Source organism: Sceloporus occidentalis, unplaced genomic scaffold (genome assembly GCF_023333645.1).
Source record: "Sceloporus occidentalis isolate IW3139 unplaced genomic scaffold, rSceOcc1.0.p SCAF_7, whole genome shotgun sequence".
NCBI classification, from domain to species: domain Eukaryota; kingdom Metazoa; phylum Chordata; class Lepidosauria; order Squamata; family Phrynosomatidae; genus Sceloporus; species Sceloporus occidentalis.
In genome coordinates, this window is record NW_028316987.1 from 79,079,292 (window position 1) to 79,101,753 (window position 22,462).

At 38.8% G+C, this 22,462-nt stretch overlaps 1 protein-coding gene across 2 annotated transcripts in view; it reads right to left on the minus strand.

Annotated features, from left to right (window-relative positions):
* LOC149310010 (enhancer of polycomb homolog 1) overlaps positions 1-22,462 on the minus strand; it is a 72,716-nt gene that overhangs the window by 22,805 nt on the left and 27,449 nt on the right. For both annotated transcript variants that reach the window (XM_089533483.1, XM_089533482.1), the window contains exons 2-5: positions 6,379-6,538; positions 1,657-1,802; positions 1,370-1,576; positions 1,041-1,189 (exon numbers count right to left, since the gene is read on the minus strand). In XM_089533483.1, coding sequence (XP_089389609.1) covers positions 1,041-1,189; positions 1,370-1,576; positions 1,657-1,802; positions 6,379-6,478 — 602 coding nt within the window. In that variant the 5' untranslated portion in view covers positions 6,479-6,538. The remainder of the gene's footprint in view (positions 1-1,040; positions 1,190-1,369; positions 1,577-1,656; positions 1,803-6,378; positions 6,539-22,462) is intronic.

The window sequence follows — 22,462 nt, forward strand, 5'->3', positions numbered from 1 at the left end:
ACAAAATGCCACACAAGTTTATTACAAAATCTTGGGCTAAATCTAGTCTTGTCTCCAACCAGAGTAAACCCACTGAAATCATCAGGTTGTGATCTATAACACTGAAACCAAGTTGTGATTAACAAGTCTTATTCATTTCAATTGGTACATTCCAATTAGGATGAACACTGGCTTTAGCCCATTATGAAAAAACTACAATTGGCCAGTCGTATCCATGGGGGGTTCTGTTCCAGCCACCCCACACAGATGCTATAAACCACATGACCTCAAATCCTGTTGGTTTTAATGGTGGTGCACTGTGTGCACAGCTGCAACGGTGTGGCCACATGCATGCACTGCCATAGGGGTGAATGGGACAAGGTCATCTGCAGGTCTCAAAACTGCAGATGGCAAGCTGGTAATTGGAGCAGGCCAAATGTATATATATTTAACTAGCAACAACAAGTAACATCAGCACTGCTATTTCACTTAGCTGCAATTGTGACCAACTAACCACAAAGGAACAATGTTCATCCCATACTTACAGTAAAAAGTAATATATCACTTTAAGATTAGAAATGATGTATATTCTCCAATCTGAATACAGTTTACTAATATTAAGACAAAGAGATGCAGAAAAGTCTGGATGTAATGACCTTTCTTGCTGAATAAGCTGGCTGGTCTAGAGTATGAGTTAGAACAGTGGTCCCCAAAATGTGCCCTTTAAGATATTTTGGACTTCAACTCCTAGAAGCCTCAGTCATGTTGACCAATAGTCTGGGATTCAGGGAGCTGAAGTCCAAAATCCCTTAAAGAGCACAGTTTGAGGACCACTGAGTTAGAAGAATTCACTATATCAATTACAGTATATAAAAAGGTAATATTCTATACAGCAGTAAAATTTACAGAATACTCTCCTTGTATTTAACAGCAACATTGATTATAGGAGTGCTAAATTCACAAGACATTATTCACAGGAATATAAAAAGCTGCCTTATACCAGCAACATTAATAATAATATTTAAAAGCCACCAGTCCCACAAAAGAGAACAATTCTTTACCTCTTTTCCATAATTTCCAGTGTTAAATGCAGTAACTCCCTCTTGCTCTTTTCCCTTCTTTTTATCATCTCTAGAATTGTTACTGCACGACTCAAATCCCGCCGTAGTTTAAGCATCTTTTCATAGGAAGCCTCATCATTCTTTCGATTCTGTAAAATGAATAAATATATAAATAAACAAAGCATACATACACCAGCATTTTTCTAAGCTACTTTTTGGTTAAATTGAAGCCAAGCTTCTCTAAGATGTAACACAGTCCACAGCCCTTTTTTAAACAGTGTTTTGTTTCATGTGCAAAGACTTTATACATAAATATACATGTCACTCACTTTGCGAGTCTGCATCTTTTCCGTTCGCCTTCTAAATGCAACATATGGATCATTCGTGCTGGAACCATCACGCTTCTCCTGTTTCACTGCTGGGATAAGAGAAGGACCTCGGGAGTTTTTCCTTTTTTTGATCCAGTACTCATATACTTCTCGAATCAGTTCATCATCTTCCTTCAACAGTAGCTTGGCCTCCTGCAGGCTGACTGGCTAAAGGCAAAACTCATATATGTCAGTTTCATATATTAATTTCTTGTGAACAATTTCACATATTTGAAATTATGTTGTACCTGCTGACCACTGCCCTTTTCTAGTCGATCTATCATTTCTTCAAATTGCAGAGGAGAAATATCAATTTTTTTCTTCAGCTTATTCACAAAGGCCTCATCTTCTGAATCCAAATCATAATCTGGTTGCTCAGCATCCAAACTAAAAGCTAGGGGAAAGAGAAAAAAGAATGTTTATTTTTGTTTTTCAAGTTTTCTGCTGCACAAGAAAGGTAAGATGACAGAGGACATTCTACTGAGCAGATCAGTTCAGCTTTGTCAGTGCCTATTTTATAGGAGCCCAAGTTAAAATACACACTATAACTGCCCTATCTTATAACTGCCCAACCCTTGTCCCAAACTCGGAAGCTTCAATTAGTGCAGAATATGGCAGCTAGGTTAGTCACTGGATGCTCCAGGACTAGCCACATAACACCTATTTTGCAAGATCTTCATTGGCTGCCCATTCACTTCCGAGCCCAATACAAGGTGTTGGTTATTACCTATAAAGCCCTAAATGGCTTGGGCCCAGGGTACTTGGAGGACCGCCTCTCCCCATATAATCCGCCCCGCACTCTCCGATCGGCCGGGAAGCAATTGTTGAGGGTTCCTGATACGAAGTACACCGTGACTGCACAAAGGGCGTTTTCCAACTCGGCCCCGCAGCTTTGGAACTCTCTTCCCGGCGAGCTCCGCTCGGTTACTTCCCTTGACCTGTTCAGGAAGAAGCTGAAGACTTTCCTCTTCCAACAGGCTTTCCCCCAGACGCTGTGATTTCTGCTCTCTCCCCGTTACACTAGCATTTTAAGCTAGTTATTGTTGTGGTTTTTAACCTTATAATTTTTATCTTGTTTTTAATACTCTGATGTATTGTCATCGATTTTTTATGTGGATGCTGTTTGTAAATTTGTACATTGTGTAGTACCTTTGTTGTAACCCGCTTGGATCTCTTTGGAAAAGCGGGCTATAAATAAACAGTATTATTATTATTATTATCTTAAATAAATATGGGTTGAGTATCCCTAATTCAAAACTCCAAAATGCTACAAAACCCAAAACTTTTTTGATGGGTGGCTGAGATAGTAACAACTTTGCTTTCTGATGGTTCAATGTATAGAAACCTTTTCGTGCACAAAACTATTTAAAATATTGTATAAAATTACTTTCAAACTATGTACATAAGGTGAGCATGAAACATAACTGATTTCATGTTTAGACTTGTCTCCCATCTCCAAACTCTTATTATGTCTGAGCAAATATTCCAAAATCCCCCCAAAATCTAAAAATCAAAACATTTCTGGTTCCAAGAATGTCAAATAAGGGATACTCAATTTGTATTTCAAATGTGAGTTTTGGAAATATGCATGTAATAGGGAATACTACAAACATAAGTACTGTATTTATACTGAGTTCCGAGAATGCTCATATTGCCCACGCAAGCAACTAAGTGTAACTGAAGATACTGTATAAGAGGTGGAAATCCAGCAGTATGAGCTTCATCACTGAAATCAACTTTGACCATTTAACTGACTCATCTATAGTCTGAATGGCAGCATGGACTTTACCACCCCTCCTTTATAGTAATAGCACTTACACCAAGACCGAGGCACTGGGAATGAGTAGTTGATGTGCCTCTGTTGCATTTATAGGGGAGAAAAGAAAATGGAGTATATTTTTGGGAACAAAGAACTGTGCTGGGATTAAAATGGAAAATCACTACTTGCCTGCCCTGTAATAGCAAGAACGTCTCAACAAAGGCACTTGTGAGAGTTGGGAGAGAACAAGTCCCAGAAGACAGGTCTACTCTGATAATTATAGTTGAAAAATCCACAAGCCAAGAGACTGACTAGATGGCAAAGCAACAAAAGAAACAACACACAGGAAACACTGTAGTGTTCCTTAGAGATTAACTGGTTTATTTTGGCATGACAAGCACACTAATATTCTGAATACCAATGCAACTGTGTTAACAGACTGACAAATGTAAGATACAATGTTAAGATGCCTGGATGCAACCGCCACCCCCTTCTTCCTTCTCAAAAAAAGGAAAAAAAAAAACCCTAAAGCCTGGAAATCTTATAAAAAAGCACATAATTTATCAAAATTAATAAATTTTAAATAATCAATATTTGAATCAGTGGAATTTATAAAATATTTGCAGCCTAAACAACATAAAGCAAACCTGTTTTGATATTTCTTGGGAATACTGAATGTAATGCTCTCTTGTTTATGAATATTGCTATTATTTATATTTATTTATTAGATTTATTTGTATCCCACTGTTTTCCGAGGAAATTGTTAGAAATTTTTTACTGGATATTACTAGTCAATAACTGCATTTAACACTTTTGAGTTGTCTTAACTATACTTATTTCAACAAAAATTCTAGTTGCAAGCAAGAAGTAAATGTAGGCAGTTCTTGTCCACAGATCAAACTGTGACTTCCCCAGAAATTTATATAAATCTTTTGGGGTGAAATGAAAAATAATTTCAAACATTTAATCACTGCGGGAAAAGGGTATTCGTTGAATAAAGTACAGTAGGACTGTACATTATGTGAGTTCATATAACAGGCTCACTTACAGGCTTCAGAAAAAAAAGCTCTCTCTAGACATTTTCTAAGTCCTCCAGTGTGATTCTTTGGCATGCTTCTGCTGGAAGCTGACCATAGAATCACTGGAGGACCTAGAAAATGCCTAGACAGAACACTTTGTTGTTTATTTCAGTTGAGAGAAATAGGGTTCCAGACTATTTATGAAAATCTTATGAAACCAAAGGTCTCAGAATGGATCCAGTATAATACACAGGCTTGACTGTATTTTAAAAAGCAAGGCAAGTTGTTTTAGAAAACATAAAATTCCAAGCTAAGAATATTTAAAAAGCTGGACCCATTACTTATAACTATCCTATTTCTACTCAAGAACACAAGAAGAAGCTGGAATCTGGGACTGCTGAAATTCAAACAGGATTACATGATTTGCTTGTGTATAATTCAAACTCTGTTAAGCTTAAAGATTTGCAACTGGCTAAAAAAAAAAGATCGGTTGAATAACAAATCCGTTAAACAGCAGCCTCAACCTCAATATAGACTGTTGGGAATCTCCATAGCCTGCTTCACTGTGAAAAATGTCAGTTTATTTCTTCACTCTGCTTTTGTTTCATCAATTGATAAAACTATTATTACATAAATATACATCATACACATATGCCAAAAAGTAAATTCCCCAGTTATTCTTACTAGGACAAACAAGCATGATAATACAATTATATAAATGTCTATCTTTCCAATTACCCAATGCAGGACAATGTTATAAGGAGTAGGTTTTTAACCAGCAAACATCAACATTCAAGAAACCTCATGTTAATTATACTGTAAGATCCTTTTCTGAGGCTTGCCCCACAAAGGGTTCAAGTCACAGATTCTGTGCTTGCTGTGATTTTCAGAATAGTTAAAGGCAGCCCACACAAACAACCACAAACAACAATTTATCCTAGCCCTCATGCTTTCTGAATAGATGCAGCTGGCATGAGAGATCTTACTGAAAATACACATGCCAGGCAAAAGAAAAAGGTATGTATTTCTCAAGAATATCTATTTTCCCCTTGCCATTAACACCTTGGTTCTGTGTGGATTCTTATGGGTTCCTTGCTTCACAATCTAAATACTCAGAGACTTCTGGCAACTAATTTATAACTCCAACAGTCATTACAGCCAATTTCAAATATAATAAGTTGAATTTTTAAGTGGAATCTCAATAATTCCACTTAAGATATTAAGAAAAGAAAATGGAATTTCTATAGAATGTATCTCCAGTGCCCTTTTCTGTGACCAGACAGGACAATTCTGTCAGATGAAAGAAGGCTTCTTAGCAGACACATTAATGAATTTATGGGGCAGAAGCCTCTTGGGATCCTTTGTCAACAGAAATACTAATGGAAATAAAAACAGTGGCAAAGTGGAAAAAGTCATAGGTGCAGCAACAAAGAATGAAAGATACAACAGTGTCTACTATGGTTCAGAACAGTATTTCAAAATACCTGGCTCTAAGACAGGTCCATGGAGCCACTCTGGCAGGAGTGGCTTGGAGACTTCCAGTGTTGCAGGCCAGAAGACAAAGCCATTCCTCCCAGAGCACATTTAGTTACAAGAACACAACTGCCACAGAAGCCACCGCATATTCCTCCTCCCCCCTGCTTGAGCAGGGACAAAGTAAAATAGTTAAGTGTAACGGACCATTATGTTAGTGTAATGTGTGAACAGAATTCTGGCTATGAATTTTTTAAAAAGAAAATGTTACCACTACATAGCCTACCTGGAAGTGCTGCAGGGATATTTCAATGAGGCAGCAAAGCTATAAGTGGGACTAATATTTTGATAACTTATTCTGTCAACACAACTGGAAGGCTGCCCTCCCATTACTTCTCATTCACTCCAAAAACTTTTCTACAGAACTGAAAAGCCCTCTAGAACTAGTTTCTGGGCACTACTGAAAACAGAAATGGGGAAAGAAAATGTCATTGTGCTGATGTTGCAAAGCCAGAGTGACACTGCATTTAGGCCATTATTTTAAGAACTTCCACTTGCATTTAATGAACTCATAAAATTATAACCACAAAAATTTGTTACAATAAGTCAGTTATTTTCCTGTTACAACACAACAACTTTTCTGGAACGATAAAGATAACACTACTCCCCCCAAAATATCAACCAAGAGCCTAAAAATTTAATTATAAAGATACACTCACGCTGTATGTGAATAAGCTGCTTTGGCATCTTAAATTCTCCAGGGTATATGGATTCATAATAAGCAATATTACTTTCAGCTTCCGGGACTGGTATGACCATATTATCCCTCTTCTCTCCATAAACCTGCTGTGCTGAAATGGCCCGCTGAAGATGATGTTCCTGGAAATGAAAAGAAAGTTAAGAGGAACACTGGAAGCTAAAATATACACTCTGCACATGTTAATTCAGGGCAATGTGAGCAAACTTCATAGGAATAGTATAATTATTCCAGCTAACTAAGAGAGGAGATTTGTAGGACATTTGCACAGGGTTATACAGATGCTCACTCTTCACTGGTGAGAGTAGCAGTATTCTTATTAATTAAATGTTGTTTAATACTTAGGAACGGCAAGCCAAAATTGATCACAAATATAACCATGAGACTTCAAAACAAATAAACAAACAAGAAAACAAAACCCAACTCTATAGGCAACTGACTGAGTCAATTTCACTATTATTAATTTTTAGTATTTTATTTGAATGTTGAATGTATTCTCCTTCATTGCTGCCTGCTATTGCCTGATACAAATATTCCATTGAACTTGATAAACATCATTAGCTGAAGTTCCAGCAATCAGCTCAACTGTGGTTAAGAGAGAAATCTACTCCCAAGAGAAAAGGCATAGTACAAGCCCAATGTCTTATAATTTTCTTGCAGTTCACAGAACGTCTACACACAAGTTTTGTTCACAATTCTTCAAACTATGCTGTAGAGGAGAGGAAGAGAATCTGTAGCAATTCAGGTGCTGCTGAATTACTGTACAACTGTTGTCAGTCCCAGAAGTCAGGAATGATGAGAGCTGGAGTTCTTTATGGAACTGAACAGCTGTAGCTCTGCACTAATTACAGAGCCACTAATTCCATCCTTGCTTTAGAACAGAGGTAGACAAAGTACAGTCCACCAGATGTTGCTGGACTACAGCTCCTAGCAGTCATCATCTTAACATTGACTTGGCTAGCTAAAATGGTTGGGAACTGCAGACTGACAACATCTGGAGGGTAGTATCCAAAGGTAATACACTGTTGGTTCAAGAAGAAGATCCAGTAAAACAGGAAGAGGAGGCAATTCCACTATCACCATTCCATCGATTCATGTATTTTCATAATGGCATGTAGAGGGCTAGAAAACCCTCCAGATGAGCTTTGGAGCAGCATAAAGCTGAAAGGCAGGAGGACATTTTCTGCTCTAATTGTCAGCAGAATCCTGTATTTAGTCCCTGGTATATACTACAGCAGGACATCCCACAGGCAAGTCTCAATCTGCATTGCCCTAATGTACAACATTTGAAGTATATGTTTCTCTAGAATAGATCCAAGCCACACCGGCAAGCAAGCTCTCCCACTGTGCCTGAGAAAGGCAAAAGAGCAGAGGAAGACAAAAGAGAATGAGGGTGAGGTGAGAGATTGAGACTGTTTGGAGTTTTGATGTGGGGTCCTGAGGTAAGACTAAACTGCTTTAAATGATGAATTAAATGTTTACCTCCCTAGGTTGGGGTGAATGCAACTGCAGTCTCTGTATTGCTGGAATGAAAGTGTTTCCTTCACCTGCTTAGAAGGAGAAGAAGAAGCTTTATTCTTGCCATCCTCTGACTTATAGTGGCTCTGCAGAGTTTCCCTGGCAAGTTTCTTCAGGGGAGGTTGCCTTTACCTTCCCCTGCAAGGCTGAGAATGTGTGACGTGCCCAAGGTTTCCCAGTGGGTTTGCATGGCCAGTCTGTCTCCTCAAATTCTCTAGCCACTAAACTAGCCCCCTCTTCTTCCCTCTTCTTCTTTCTCCTCCTCCTCTTCTTCCTCTTCCCCTCTTCCAATCACAATGACACCTAGCTGCCCAAGTGCTCAGGCGCTTCAGCGATCCATTGACCGCTAAAAAACCCCAAACCCAGAAAAACAGGTTCGAAAGACGCAAATGGGAACGGGGAACAAAAATAGCCCGCGGCAAAATGCATCAAAGCAACTGATGTCACTGTGACGTCTAATTGCCTAAGCGCTTGATTGACAGCTTAAAAAAGAAAAATACAGTTCAAGACAGGCAATGGGAACGGGGAACAAAAAAGTCTGCAAGAAAATACAACGGAGAAATATCAATGGGAACAAGAACATGGGTCAAGAAAAACTGAGTCCGTTTGCTCCTTTTTGTAATAGGAATGATGGACGTAATTTGAATACGACTCAGGAATTCGATCTGAGCCAGACTCGCAGCAAGATTCGTCACTTTATAGCCCAGTGGGAATGGGGCCCAGAAGAACAAAGTTTCTACCTCTTGTTCTCTGTGAGCCTTCTGAAAATGAACTGTTGCCTAATGGTAAGCCAGATCACTACAAGCAAGCCCCCTTGCATAAGCAGTTACTGCCTTTTGTAGTCCCTCTGGAAAGTATCTGCATATTTTTCTAGCCTTGAAAAGGTAAGCTCTGATGCTTTATGCTTCAGGGTTTTTTAAAAAAAGAATTGGTGGTGGGTTGAGTATAATCACTAACTTTGCAGCTACTTCAGCTCTTCTGGGATGCATCCTCCTAGTCTGCAAAGATTCCGAATGGAACTGGCTCCTCCCATTTACGTCAGTCAAAATTTACATAGCAAGTCCAGGTACACAATTCCAACAGAAACTGAAAATACCATTCTATGAAGAAATGTCCTACAATAAAAGTTTGTGGCAAATCTAGATTCAAGGACATACAGCATGCCTTTCCATTTACTGGCCTTGGGCTAGAATTACTGGTGTTGTACCTCAGTTCCAGAGAGCATTACACCGCTATTAATAGAATCCAGTGTCTACCATATTAATAAAAATGGGTTTCTTGAGAATGCAATCTTTATTACTTTCTTAGAATATATTTTATAATAATGTGGGGGTTAGTGTAAAACAATTCAGAACATATGGTTATGCCAGAATACAAGGTTACTAAGAGTGTGAGTTGCCCAAGGTCACCCAGTGTGTTTACATGGCTGAATCAGGTATGGCAACGCTGGATTCTAAGTATTATTTCTACTAACCTTGGTATTAAAAAGTATGCCTCTTGTCATTGAACTATGATTTCTGTAATAAGCCTATCTTAATATGGTGGTATCTCTGGCCTGGCCAGACATTCATATTACAGGTAATGCCTTTTTTATATACATGGTGTTAAATACAGGTTACAGCAGTGGTTCCCAAATGGTGGGGGACACCCCCAGAGGTCATGCAAGCATTGCTCAAGGGGGGCACGAGACTTGGAGGCTCTGATCCCTCCTCCTCCTCTTCCCCTTCCCAAACTTTTTACGTGTAAAATTTACACACATTGAGCTGAATATTGAATTTGCTTAAATACAACTGTTCTAATTTGAATGATGTTATTTCCTTATAAAATGATAAAATATGAATATATATGAATGCACAAACAAAAATACATACACTAAATAAACAGTTTTTTTATTACTATACTACACTGAGTGTCGCCCTCCCGGCAACGTCCACATGTAGATTTAAAGGGGGGTATCAAGAGTAAAAAGTTTGAGTACCACTGTGTTACAGAATAAAATCTTAGTCAAATAAAGGATATGAGGTACAGACGCCACTTCTGTGCCTTATAAACTTATTGGATCAGGTCTTACATTGACTCTTTTAATTCTGGGCTAAATGTCCACATCAGAAGTCTAAGGCAGCCAAAATATCTGCGACAAGAATCCTAATGCAATGTTTAAAAGATAACCAAGTGATCACAAAGTGAGCCTACTTAGGGAGGAATTTAGAGACGTCAGGTCCCATATAAGAAAGCTCTCCTCTGTTCCCACCTAGTTAACAGTGTTGGTATAACTCTAGGATGGTCCTGGGGAAAATTTGAGTGCTTAGGTAGATATGGGAAAAAGTAAGTCTTTAACACTCCTGGGTCACACGTTCCAAAATCAGAAACAATACCCAAGCATATCCCATTATAGTAGTCAATTGGATTAACACTGCCTGAAAGCCTTAAATTTGAAAAGAATCACAATAAACTAATCAGGAATACCAAAGAAAAGCAGAAGTATCTGTGAAAGGGAACAGAATAGGGGATTCTATCAGCCTCTGTTATGTTCTTGATTATCCAAACTATGTTCAGAATTGGGCCTGCTACATCTATACAGCTCCAGTTATAGACTTGTGAACTATCTGTAACATTCAAAAATGGTCAGTGAACTCATTTACTGTATTCCTTTCATTTTTGATGCTACAGATTACAGTATTTTGATCTCATTTTTGGGGATTTTCTTACCAGTCCTATCCACACTGAATTTAATATCTAGTTGGCTGTCAAAAACAAAAGTATGCATATTTGACCATTATCATCATTACTGAAATATCCATGTATACGTTTATGGGGCTGTTAAGAGACCAAGCGCACAACCTATTTGAGCACTTTTTGATTACAAATGTTTCAGAATACTTCCAACTTCTCACATTTCCTTTGCTGCTGTTTCCAAAATTAATTCTTAAGGAATATATTTAACTTCTGTAATCAAATGTCTTACCTTCCAGAAACTAGAGTATCATGGTTACAAATTAAGTGATTTTTATCCCTTCATTGAATACACCTTAGTTGTTATTTAACTGCATTGGCTCTTATAGACTGCCCAAGAATAACTTGAACTTGCTAAGGTTTCTAGCATTATTTAGACCAGTGGTCCCCAAACTGTGCCCTTTAAGATATTTTGGACTTCAGCTCCCAGAAGACTCATCCATGTTGGTCAATAGTCTGGGATTCTGGGAGATGAAGTCCAAAATCTCTTAAAGGGCACAGTTTGGGGACCAAATGTTATGTATGTAAATTAAGTATAGTACACTCTCTTGCCAATCATGATTGTCATGAAGACTTTCACTGAAAATGAAGACAGCCAACATGTGCGTAAGTGAAACCATTAGGTACACTACTTAGTTTCATTGGTACAAATGAAACATTTTGTATCAATGTTCTGAAGTAGTGTATATATTACCATAATAGCATTTTCTAACATTTCTACCCCCTTCTGTAAAATATGCTATGAAAGTGGCTATCAATGATTAGACATAAAAAATAAAAGACACTAAAAACAAGCCAATATATCCCAAATCATAAGCCGCATCAGCAAACAGCTATTCCAAAGCAACACACACCAGAGGCTCCTGACATGAAGAAACAGCTGAGTAGTGAGCCAGGTAAATCTCGCTAGTGAAACTGCTCCAAATACATCACTCTTAAGCAAGCTTTCTCTTTTGAAGATGATTCTAAGAAGGGCTCCAAAGCTGACTGTAACATTTAAAGCAGCTCATGAGGAAAGGAGGGGGTGGAGAGAGAAATACCTGAGATATTTTGGTCACAAACATTTTTGTCATTTAAAAACCCAAAATTGTAATTGGAAATTGAAAAAATAAATTGTACTATATTTTTAAAAGGCTGAATTTCACCTTCCGGTGGTGGGAGAAAGACAGGATATAAATAAAATCATATCAATCAATCTGGGATCCTCTTGCATAAACATCCAAATGATGTTAAGTTTTTCCACCTGAGAATAAATAGTCACAGTGGTTTGGACAATGTTGGACACACATCTAACATTTTGAGAAAATGTAAATGTTGCCACAAAATGCCTGCCATGTCAACAGAGAGGATCAAGATATCCAGGAAGTCAGTACAAGATAAAGGTGATCTTTAGTTCAACAATAGAAAATCACTCCTCTGAGTTCACCACTCAAACATATAGGGGCATCTTAGACATACACACATGGCAAACTATACACTACCTCTCATTAAAACAAACAAAACAAGAAGAACAAGAAATGCACTCAACCCTGCACTGAATGACCACTGCAATAAAACAGCAAAATAGGCAACACACACATACACACAGTTCCTTATCATTTTCTCCACTATCGTTTCCTACAAGATGCTTGACATTCTGTCCTCTAGGTCTAGGACATCACCACCCACCCAACATCCTCCAAGATGTTTCCTACTCTTGTAGGTCAGCCCTTAGTACCACAACCCCCAGCTGACTTTTTCATTCTTTCTTTTTCTTGGGGGCTGCATACACATCGAACTCTGCACTAGCCTGCAGTTGCCCATTATTTTCATTTTTCAGAGTGTCTCTCAGCCCATGAGAAGAAGCCTAAGGGGTTCTAGAGAAATCAAGATGGTGCTGGAGATCTCTGCATCACTTTGCAATGTGCCTGGTCTTTTGGTTTATTCATTTGGAATTAAGGAAATCCAAATAATTTACTTACTGTCTCAGTAAGGGGACCTTGAGCACAGGCAGCTATCTTGCTTCCCAGACCTGCTGTTAGCATGTAAACTTATGAACTACTTTCTGAGTCATTTCAAGGTTTTGGTTTTAACCTTAATTCTCAAAATAACTTGGGGCCTTGCAATTTAAGGTGTGGTCTTCCTCATTATAAACCTGTCTGGATGTTAAGATCTTTAGGAAAGGCCTTCATAAGAATACCAATACCCATGGAGGCCCAATTATATTGCTCTCAGATTATAAAACACAGTCCTCCTAGAGCTATGATGTTCCTACTCTCACTGCTTTTATGAATGGTGTGAAGGCACATATCTTCAGATCATCTTTTTAAACTGTTTGACATTCATTATTACTAATTGTGATGACTATGATGGTTTTGTTGTTCAATTTGCTTTAATTATGCTTGTCAGTCACCATGAAATATTTCCTTTAGAGCTGTAAGAGAAATGCTATATTTAGAGCTGTATTTTATGGGCAGAAAAACTTTAACAGGATTTAGATTAAGTAGTGTATTAAACTTTTTTTATTTTTAAAACTAGCCGTGTTTTTTAAATGAGAAAAAAAATCACTGACAGTCGTTTTCTGTAAAGGTAACACCAAATGACTAATTCATGGAACATCTTACAGCATCTGGCCAAATGGGTTCTAAGCAGGAAAAGTACCACCTTTAGGATGATTTCTCTATTTAGACTGCAGTCAGACAAGTCATTTATTTTTGCCCTGTTATCACTCATTAAGGTCCAAAACACACTGCAGAAATAAACCAGTTTGAGGCCACTTTAACTGCCTCAATGCTAGAGAATTCTGGGAACTGTAGTTTTGTGAGGTTTTTAGCCTTCCCCATCAGAGAGAGCATCAGCTCTGGTGCTACAATAAACTACCATTCCCAGGATTCCCTAGCGCTGAGCCAGGGCAGTTAAAGCGGTCTCAAACTGGATTATTTCTGCAGTGTGTTTTGGACCTCAGACTTTTTGAAAGGGTTTTTAAACAGTTCTTATATGAACAGAATGTTTCACACTTACTAATATGATCTTCTAAATAACACTGAGGCAGTTGAGGAAGTAACAACTTGTGCAGGGTTGTTAACCCATTTTTTCCTCTTCCTTGACACTGCCTGACCAACTGTTGTTGATTTCTCTGCCCACTCAATTTTTTAAAAAAATTATTATTGTGTGTTCTCAATTCCTTTTCTGACTGATGGTGACCCTATCATGGGGTTTTCTTAGCAGGTTTCTTCAGAGGGGATTTACTATTGCCACCCTCTGAGGCTGAGAGTGTGACTTACCTAAATAAATGTTTTATTCAAAAGTTTAAAACAGGAGTGGACAATTTCCAGGATTAAGGGAAACTACACTACCCTCTCATTTGATCTCACAAGGCTGTGAGATTTGATATAACCCTCCAAATTTGGGTTACTGAATATGTGTGTGTGTGTGTGTGTGTGTGCGCTCCCAAAATGGCCAAGATCACCTTCTCTTTAGGAATGGTATGAGTTATTTCATTGCATGTTTAGACTTGTCCTCTACTCAGGAGGGCCTCCCCCCAAAGGAAGTGATGCTCTGTATGGCTAAAAATTCAGTATATTGACCCATAGCACTCGTTGGAAATGCTTTAAGGCATTTTCTCAGACCCCCAATTTTGGGAAGTTGAAAGGACTTTTGGGAACCACAAAAACAGTTTTAGAGACAATATGCAACTGTTTTGACACACTTAACCCACCATATTTTAAAACTAGAAATGCTTTTTGTGAAGGCAGGAACTTTTAATATTAGAGGTTGAATCTCCCTTTGGGCTTTTAAATATTTGCAAATACACAATATCTAATATCTTACAGATGGGACCATCTTTAAATATGAAATTAATTTATGTTTCTTATTTTGGATTCTGGAGTACTTTGGATTTTGGAAGCAATACTCAACCTCTAACTTCTTTGAATACTGACTGCTAACTGAAAAAATTCATCTGTATTGACACGGCACTAAAAACATCAAGGTGGAAATTTCAATAAAGTATCTGCAAGCTAGGGTTGAGCAAAGTGCAGTTGCCATGGTCCTCTTGGGGTGAATGAACCAATGTGGACAGGAATGGGACATTCTGAGTCAGATAATTACAGTGTTTTAGAAGCAAATGAAAATCTAATAAAAATGAGGTGGCGTTAATAGTGAGGAGAGATGGAGCAAAAGGAATCAAGGGATATAATGCAAAGTCTGACTGAATAATACCATTAAGACTTCAGCGAAAACCCATTAATATAACCATAATCTAAGATTATGCTCCAACTACAGAGGCAGTAGAAGAGGAAATTGAAAGATTCTGTGCTGGAGTCTAGATGGAAATTTATCACACACCAAAAGAGGGCATGTTGATAATCATAGGTGATTGTAATGCAAAACAGTGCAGGAAATAGTTCAGAATGAAAGACTGGAGCAAAACTTGGCCTAGGATCAAAAAATAAAGGAGACTGGATTTGGTGAGGCCAACAGTTTGTTCATTGCAATCATATTCTTCAGGAAATCAAAGAAGCAACTTATATACATGGATATCATCTGATGACCCATATAGAAATCAAATATGATAGATTATACAATTGGAAGCAGCAGATGGAGAAGCGCCATCTTCTGCAAAAACGAAAGCAGCAATAGATTGTTGCACAGACCATGAACTGCTAATATGAAAAATTAGAGTAAAGCTAAAGAACACTAAACCAACCATTATATCATAATCAGAAATCAGAAGAAGACTAAGACTTGAAAGGGCAGCTATGAAGGAACTAGGCAAAATCCTTATTTATCAAGATATATAATTGAATACCAAAGTTAAGATTTTCTATGCCATCCTATTTCCAATTTCTATGTATGGCAGTGAAATCATAAGGGTGAAGAATATTGATTTGAAGAAAATCAACTGATTTTAAATGTGATGCTGGGGAAGAGCTCTACAGATACCATGGACTGCTATAAAAAGTAAAATTAATCAGTCCCAGAGCAAATCAATCCTGAACGCTCACTAGAAGCCAAGATGATTAAATTACTGTCATACTGTGGACATAGCATGAGAAGACACAGTCTTGAATCTGCAAGATCTGAGCAGGACAGTTGAGGATAGGCTGACCTATAGGTCTCTCATTCATAGAATCGCCATAAGTAGACACTAGTTAACAAACAAACCTAAATGATCCAAATCCCATCAAAATCTATTACTGAGGGGATCAGACTATAATTTGGAGGGATTTTCAGATGCAAACCATATAGGCTGCTTCTCTAGTCCGTCAAGTATATCAAAACAGTTACTTTCCAACAAAACACAGGTATCAAATAATTGATAATACTTTCCATTGTATTACTAGGTGTAATCTTTTTGCAAAATACTAGTTTACAGTAAGGCATCTCTAGTTCCATGAGTAAAGACTGATCCACAAGTAAAGACTGATCCTCCAAATAAGTGGACTGATCCACCAATAAGTAAAGAGTGAGCCACCAAGATTGTCTTGACAAATTTGATTTCATAATCAGTTTTCCCAGTGCCAAGCTTGTTCTAGCCCAGGTCTCTATGAACCCCCACCCTGGAACAGAAATTTGTATTTTTGCATGTATTTAAGTTTCCTTCTATCTACATACATCTGTTGATTAAAAGCATATTTGTGCACATTGCAGAACCGTACAGTATTCTCTGCATATTTTTTCAAATATTTTCATGCTGTCAAAAATCTTGTCTCCCTTTTGGGGAATGTATGACCAGCTCGGAAAGTTATAGTCAGAAAATCACACTCAGCGCTGCGGTTGAGTCTGAGAGATACAAATTGGGTAAATAGTTTTTTTAAAAAAACTGACAGAGGCTGCATCCATAACAGTTTGACACCACTTTAACTGCTGTGCTATGGAGCTCTAGGAATTGTAGTTTGTCATGGTACCAAAGCTCTCTGACAGAGAAGGCTAAATGTCTCACAAAATCTGACGTGGCTACACACACTGGGCCTCCACGGATGGTAATGGGACTTGAGATTCTGCTTTTGGGGGGGGGGGTGTCTATAACCAACCCCCCCCCCCGTACAGAGGGCTGACTGTATTTTTGTAGTGCAGCTGCAGCCAGCATGAAATTCTCATCCATCCACTTTTAACACTCAAATCCTGAAGCAACATGCCTACTATTCACATTTAGCAGAAATTGGTGAAAACTAATCTCTTAACTGACAACCTGTATTCAAATTCACCTGAGTTTATTTCACAGAATAACAAAATTGATCCACAAACAAGTTAGGTTAAATGGTAAATCTTCACACAGAATGAAGTGGTCTGTAATCTGAGTTTCATACATCACAATTTGAACAACACATAAAAACCAGTGTTTCCAACATAACATGGTGACTGACTACAATAGATGCCAACTAATTTCTAGGCATACACTGATAAGCTATATGAAACTTTAAAACTCATTACAAGCTTGGACTTTCTAACTTGTAAGCCTTTAGGAAGTGGAATTTTGTCAGTGAAAAAATGACTTGGCTTCTGTGAACTCATGGGTAAGTTTTAGTATGCCTTTGTTGATTCTTTTAGTTCTCTACGATTATCTTATTCATGTATATCTCACTTCCAATACTGAGGACTCAGGAAAACCTATAGAACTTATTTAAAACATACAGTAAATACACATACATACATTATTGAAAAGCCAACTGCGCCATTTTCAGAGCTAAAATGACTTAAAATCATTACAAGACAGAATATTTTTAGGAAGACGACATGCTCTCTCGATCCCTGTCCTTCATGGCTGGCAGCTCAGGGGGGAACAGCTGTAACTGATATGTTGCACCGTATCATTAATTCATCCTTCAGGGAAGGGCGGTTTACATCTAGTTTAAAAATGGCCGTTGTAAAACCTCTGTTAAAAAAGCCCTCCCTAGACCCCCTGATTCAGAATAATTATCGGCCTGTTTTGCTGCTGCCTTTTTTAGGGAAGGTGATCGAGAGGGCGGTTGCCTTCCAGCTTCAAGGGATCTTGGATGAAACGGATTTTCTAGACCCATTTCAAACCGGCTTTCGGGCGGGCTATGGAGTTGAGACTACCATGGTCGCCTTAGTTGATGATCTCCGTCTGGGCATGGACAGGGGTAGAGTGTCCCTGTTGGTGCTCTTGGACATCTCAGCGGCCTTCGATACCATCGACCATGGTATCCTTCTGGAACGCCTGAGGGAGTTAGGTATCGGGGGCACTATGCTCCAGTGGTTCTATTCCTACCTCTCGGGTAGATTCCAGATGGTGCAGCTGGGGGACTGTCGTTCCGATAAGAGGGCCCTTACATCTGGTGTCCCTCAGGGAGCGATTTTGTCCCCCTTGCTATTCAACATTTACATGAAGTCGCTGGGAGAGATCATCCGGAGATACGGGGCGCGGTGTTATCAGTACGCTGATGACACCCATATATGTTTCTCTGTGTCTCCGACTGATGCAGTGACTAAGGATGGCACCTCTCCTCTAAATGCCTGCTTGGAGTCGGTAATGGGCTGGATGAGGGAAAACAGACTCAGCCTGAATCCAGAGAAAACGGAAGTAGTCGTGATAGATTCACCGGGCCCGGGGAAGGATATTTGTCCACCTGTCCTGAATGGGGTCCCGCTCCCCTTGAAGGACTCAGTTGGCAGTCTGGGGGTGCTTCTGCACTCGTCGCTCCACCTTACATCTCAGGTGGATGCGACAGTCAGGAGCACTTGTTATCAGCTTCGGCAGATAGCCAGCTGCGACCCTACCTGGGCCAGGGGGGCCTGGAAACGGTGGTACATGCTCTGGTAACCTCTCGGCTGGATTTCTGTAATGCGCTCTACATGGGGCAACCCTTGTACTAAACCCGGAAGCTACAATTGGTCCAGAATATGGCAGCAAGGCTGGTCACTGGATGTTCTAGGACTAGCCATATAACACCTATATTGCAAGATCTACGTTGGCTGCCCATTCGCTTCCGGGAGCAATACAAGGTGTTGGTAATTACCTATAAAGCCCTAAATGGCTTGGGCCCAGGGTACTTGGAGGACCGCCTCTCCCCATACAGTCCGCCCCGCACTCTCAGATCGGGCGGAAAACATCTGCTAAGAGTTCCAAAGTCAAGATATACTTCATCTTCACAGAGGACATTTTCCATCTCGGCCCCGCAGATTTGGAACTCCTTGCCCGACGAGCTCCGCTCTGTCACCTCTCTAGGTTTGTTCAGGAGAAATCGGAAGACCTTTCTTTTCCGTCAAGCTTTCCCCCATGTGCCTTAATACTATCCTCTTCTCCCTTCTCGCATATTGTTCGATCCAGCTACTTTGTTGTATGGTTTTAATGGTATGGTTTTAATGGTTGTAATATAATGGTTTTTAGAGTATTTTGTATAGCTTTTAATTGGTTATGGGTAGTTTGTTTACACTGTTGGGGATATATGTTGTTATAATTGTATTATTTTATGTTGTAAACCGCTATGATCTATGTAGGAATAGCAGTATATAAATAAATTTTCATTCATTCATTCATTCATAATCAACGAAACAGCAACCATTAAATGCCCGTCACGGTCAATTCCTAAAAATCTGGCAGAATAAACAAGTTTTCATTTCCTGGCAAAAAGTGAGCAAGGAGACTCTTCTAGACTCTCCAGGGAGGGAGTATCAAAAGTCTAAAACTAACCACTGAGAAGCCACTGTACTTGGGAACGTACTGGGACAGAGAGAAGTGTCTTTTCAAAAGATCTTGAGTTCAAACAACCTCTATAGGGAGAGACAGTCCTTCAAAGAGCCTTGACCTAAGCCATACAGGGCTAATTTACTCTTATGAAATTTGGAATGTTAAACAACCTTGTCAAACAGGATAAGACTGTCTAAAATGAATCAAAAAAGGTTAACATGCAAACAAGTTTTTGCATACTAGCAGGGTCTTGGAAAACACACCTCTACAGTTTTCATATATTGAAATTGGATGTTGGAGCATATCACACAGAGATCATGCACATATCGATAATCCAAAATAGTAGCTTCTAAAAACAATATAAGCACACACTGTGAAATTCAAAGGGATCACTGTGGAAAATGCAAAATGAACAATTAATCTCCCCACAGATCAGAAAGGGAAAATAATTTCTCTCTCATGCATGACTGGAGAATCACATCAGTCCTGACAATTGCTGCTGATACATGCAAACAGGTTAATACATCAAACTCTACTACAATTACATTCACAGACTGAACTTTCAGTTCTTCAAATTTGGTATTATAGGAATTAGACTTCTTTGAAGCATAGCCTTCTAAGCTGTGAGGGACCCCAAACTGTTTGAACAAAGCAGGAGTGTTAGATTTATGTGAAGTTACTGATGGTATAGGTTCCACTGGGGTTGCTCTTCATGACTGTTGTGACTTAATTTCATCAGTACCAGTGCCTGAATTATAGCAGAAAAGACAAATGGATCCTTAATGATTTCCAAAATCCAAGATCCTGGTTTCTACCAGTTTTAGCCATATCATACTCTTCATTAGTCTTCTAATAATAGTAGCTAAGAACACTAACAAACAATAAGGGGGAATCCCCTGAATACAACACACCCCTTCAAATATTTAAACATGACTATTATGTCACCTCTTAATCTTCTCTTTCACAGGCTGAACATACCCAGCTACCTAAGCTGCTCTTTATAGGGCATACCGTAGTTACCAGACCCTTCACCATTTTGGTTGCCCTCCTCTGGACATGCTCCAGTTTGTTAACATCCTTTTTTGAAGGATGTTGTGGTGCCCAGAACAGGACACAGTATTCCAGGTGAGGTCTGACCAAAGGAGAATAAAGTGGCACAATTACTTTCCTTGATCTAGACACTATACTCCTGTTAATGCAGCCTAGGATCATATCTACTTTTTAAGCAGCCCCATCACACTGTTGACTCACACTTTGCTTGTGGTCTACTAAGATTCCTAGATCCCTTTTACATGTACTGTTGACAAGTCATGTGTCACTCTTCCTATATCTGTGCATTTCATTTTTGCTGCCTAAGTGCAGTACCTTGCATTTCACCCTGTAGACATTCATTTCAGATGTCCAATTTGTTCAGGTCACTTTGCATTTTGATTCTCTCTTCTGGGGTATAAGCTACCTATCCTAATTTGGTGTCATCTGCAAATTTGATAAGCATGGCCTCCATTCCCTCATCCAAGTCATTGATAAAGATGTTGAGTAGCACTAGGCCCAGGACAGAACCCTGTGGCACCCCACTAGTCACTTCTCTCTGGGATAAAGAGCACCCTTAGATTCAGCCAGTCAACCAACTACAAATCCAGCTAACAATTGCATTGTCTAGCCTACATTTTAGCGATTTTTTTGCAAGAATATCATGAGGAACTTTGTCAAAGGTGTCACTGAAATCAAAATACACTACACTTACAGCATTCCCCTTATCTACCAAGCTTGTAACTCTATCAAAAAGAGAATATATTAGTCTGGCAAGACTTGTTTTTCAGAAACCCACATTGACTGTTAGTGATCATGGCATTTCTTTCTAAGTGCCTACAGACTGCCTGCTGATAGAATCTGCTTGGTATTGAAGTCAAGCTGACTAGCCCTCCCCCTGCTTTTTTTTGGAAGAGGGGGGATAAACTTTGCCCTCCTGCTATTTGCTGGGACTTCTCCTGTTCACCAGGAATTCTCAAAGATTATTGCCAGTGGTTCTAACAATTACGTCTACCAGTTCTTTTAACACTCTTGGATAAAGTTCCAACTGGTCCTGGAGACCTCAATTCATTTAGAGTTTATTTCTCATATTTATTTCCCATGTTCTATGCATTAGTGTAGTGTAGAGATACCCAATGGGCCATCCCCTCTATCTGCCTATTTAAGGTGTTTTTCCTCTCACTGTTGGGTTCATGTACTATTTGCCTTGCTCTCTGTGTAACAACCAGATTATTATCACCAGCACCTGATGAACTCCTGCCCTAATTAGTGACTTGGTTCAAGTTAAGACAACTCAACACAGGAACATTTGATTGCAAGACAAGAAACCAAGTGCTGATGTTTACTATTCCAGAGACACAGCTGTCTAGATCAATTCAAGTGCAGAACTGAAGTCAAGCTCATGGAAAACATTAATGTTAAGATAAATAAATACAACAAGAGATGGCAATGATTATAGAACTCTGCTGCCTTGCTTTGCTTAAAACAGATAGATAATGACATCACTATGCACACCTTTATGATACTACAACCACTTTTTTCATAACTCCCAAAGAAGTTCATTGCTACCTCAGCCCCAGAACAAAAATACAGGTGTCTCAAACAATTCAGTTAGAGCCTACGTCTACACGATCAAGCAGCTTTTAAGATTATATTTACTGTTGTTGTTTGTCTTTACTCCAATTTATATTGTCAATATTCTAATGTACTCAGAAGAAAGCCAGAATCCAAGCAAAGTAGGAAACAAAATTCCTAACAAAGTAAGGAACTTGATAATAAGTATCATTTCTTTTTCTATAAATCAATTTATATTAAAAACAATAAATAAAGCTATTCGATCTCTTGTATGACATTGGTAAATTAACATGAACTATTTACTTCCAGTCTGCATCTGCCTTCATTCTCTGAAATCAATTCTGTCAATGTTAGGGTACAAAAATTTATTCTGACAAAATTAATAGGTGGTTAATTGACTATCTTCATCAAAAATTAAGCTAATTTTAAAAACTAGGGAGGAACTGGAGTCATATTATCATGGATTTGTGATATGTATTCACTGAATCACATGCAGGCCCATCAAATTTTGTTCTGCTGCAATTCCCATCACTCTTAGCCAACACAGACAACGGTGAGG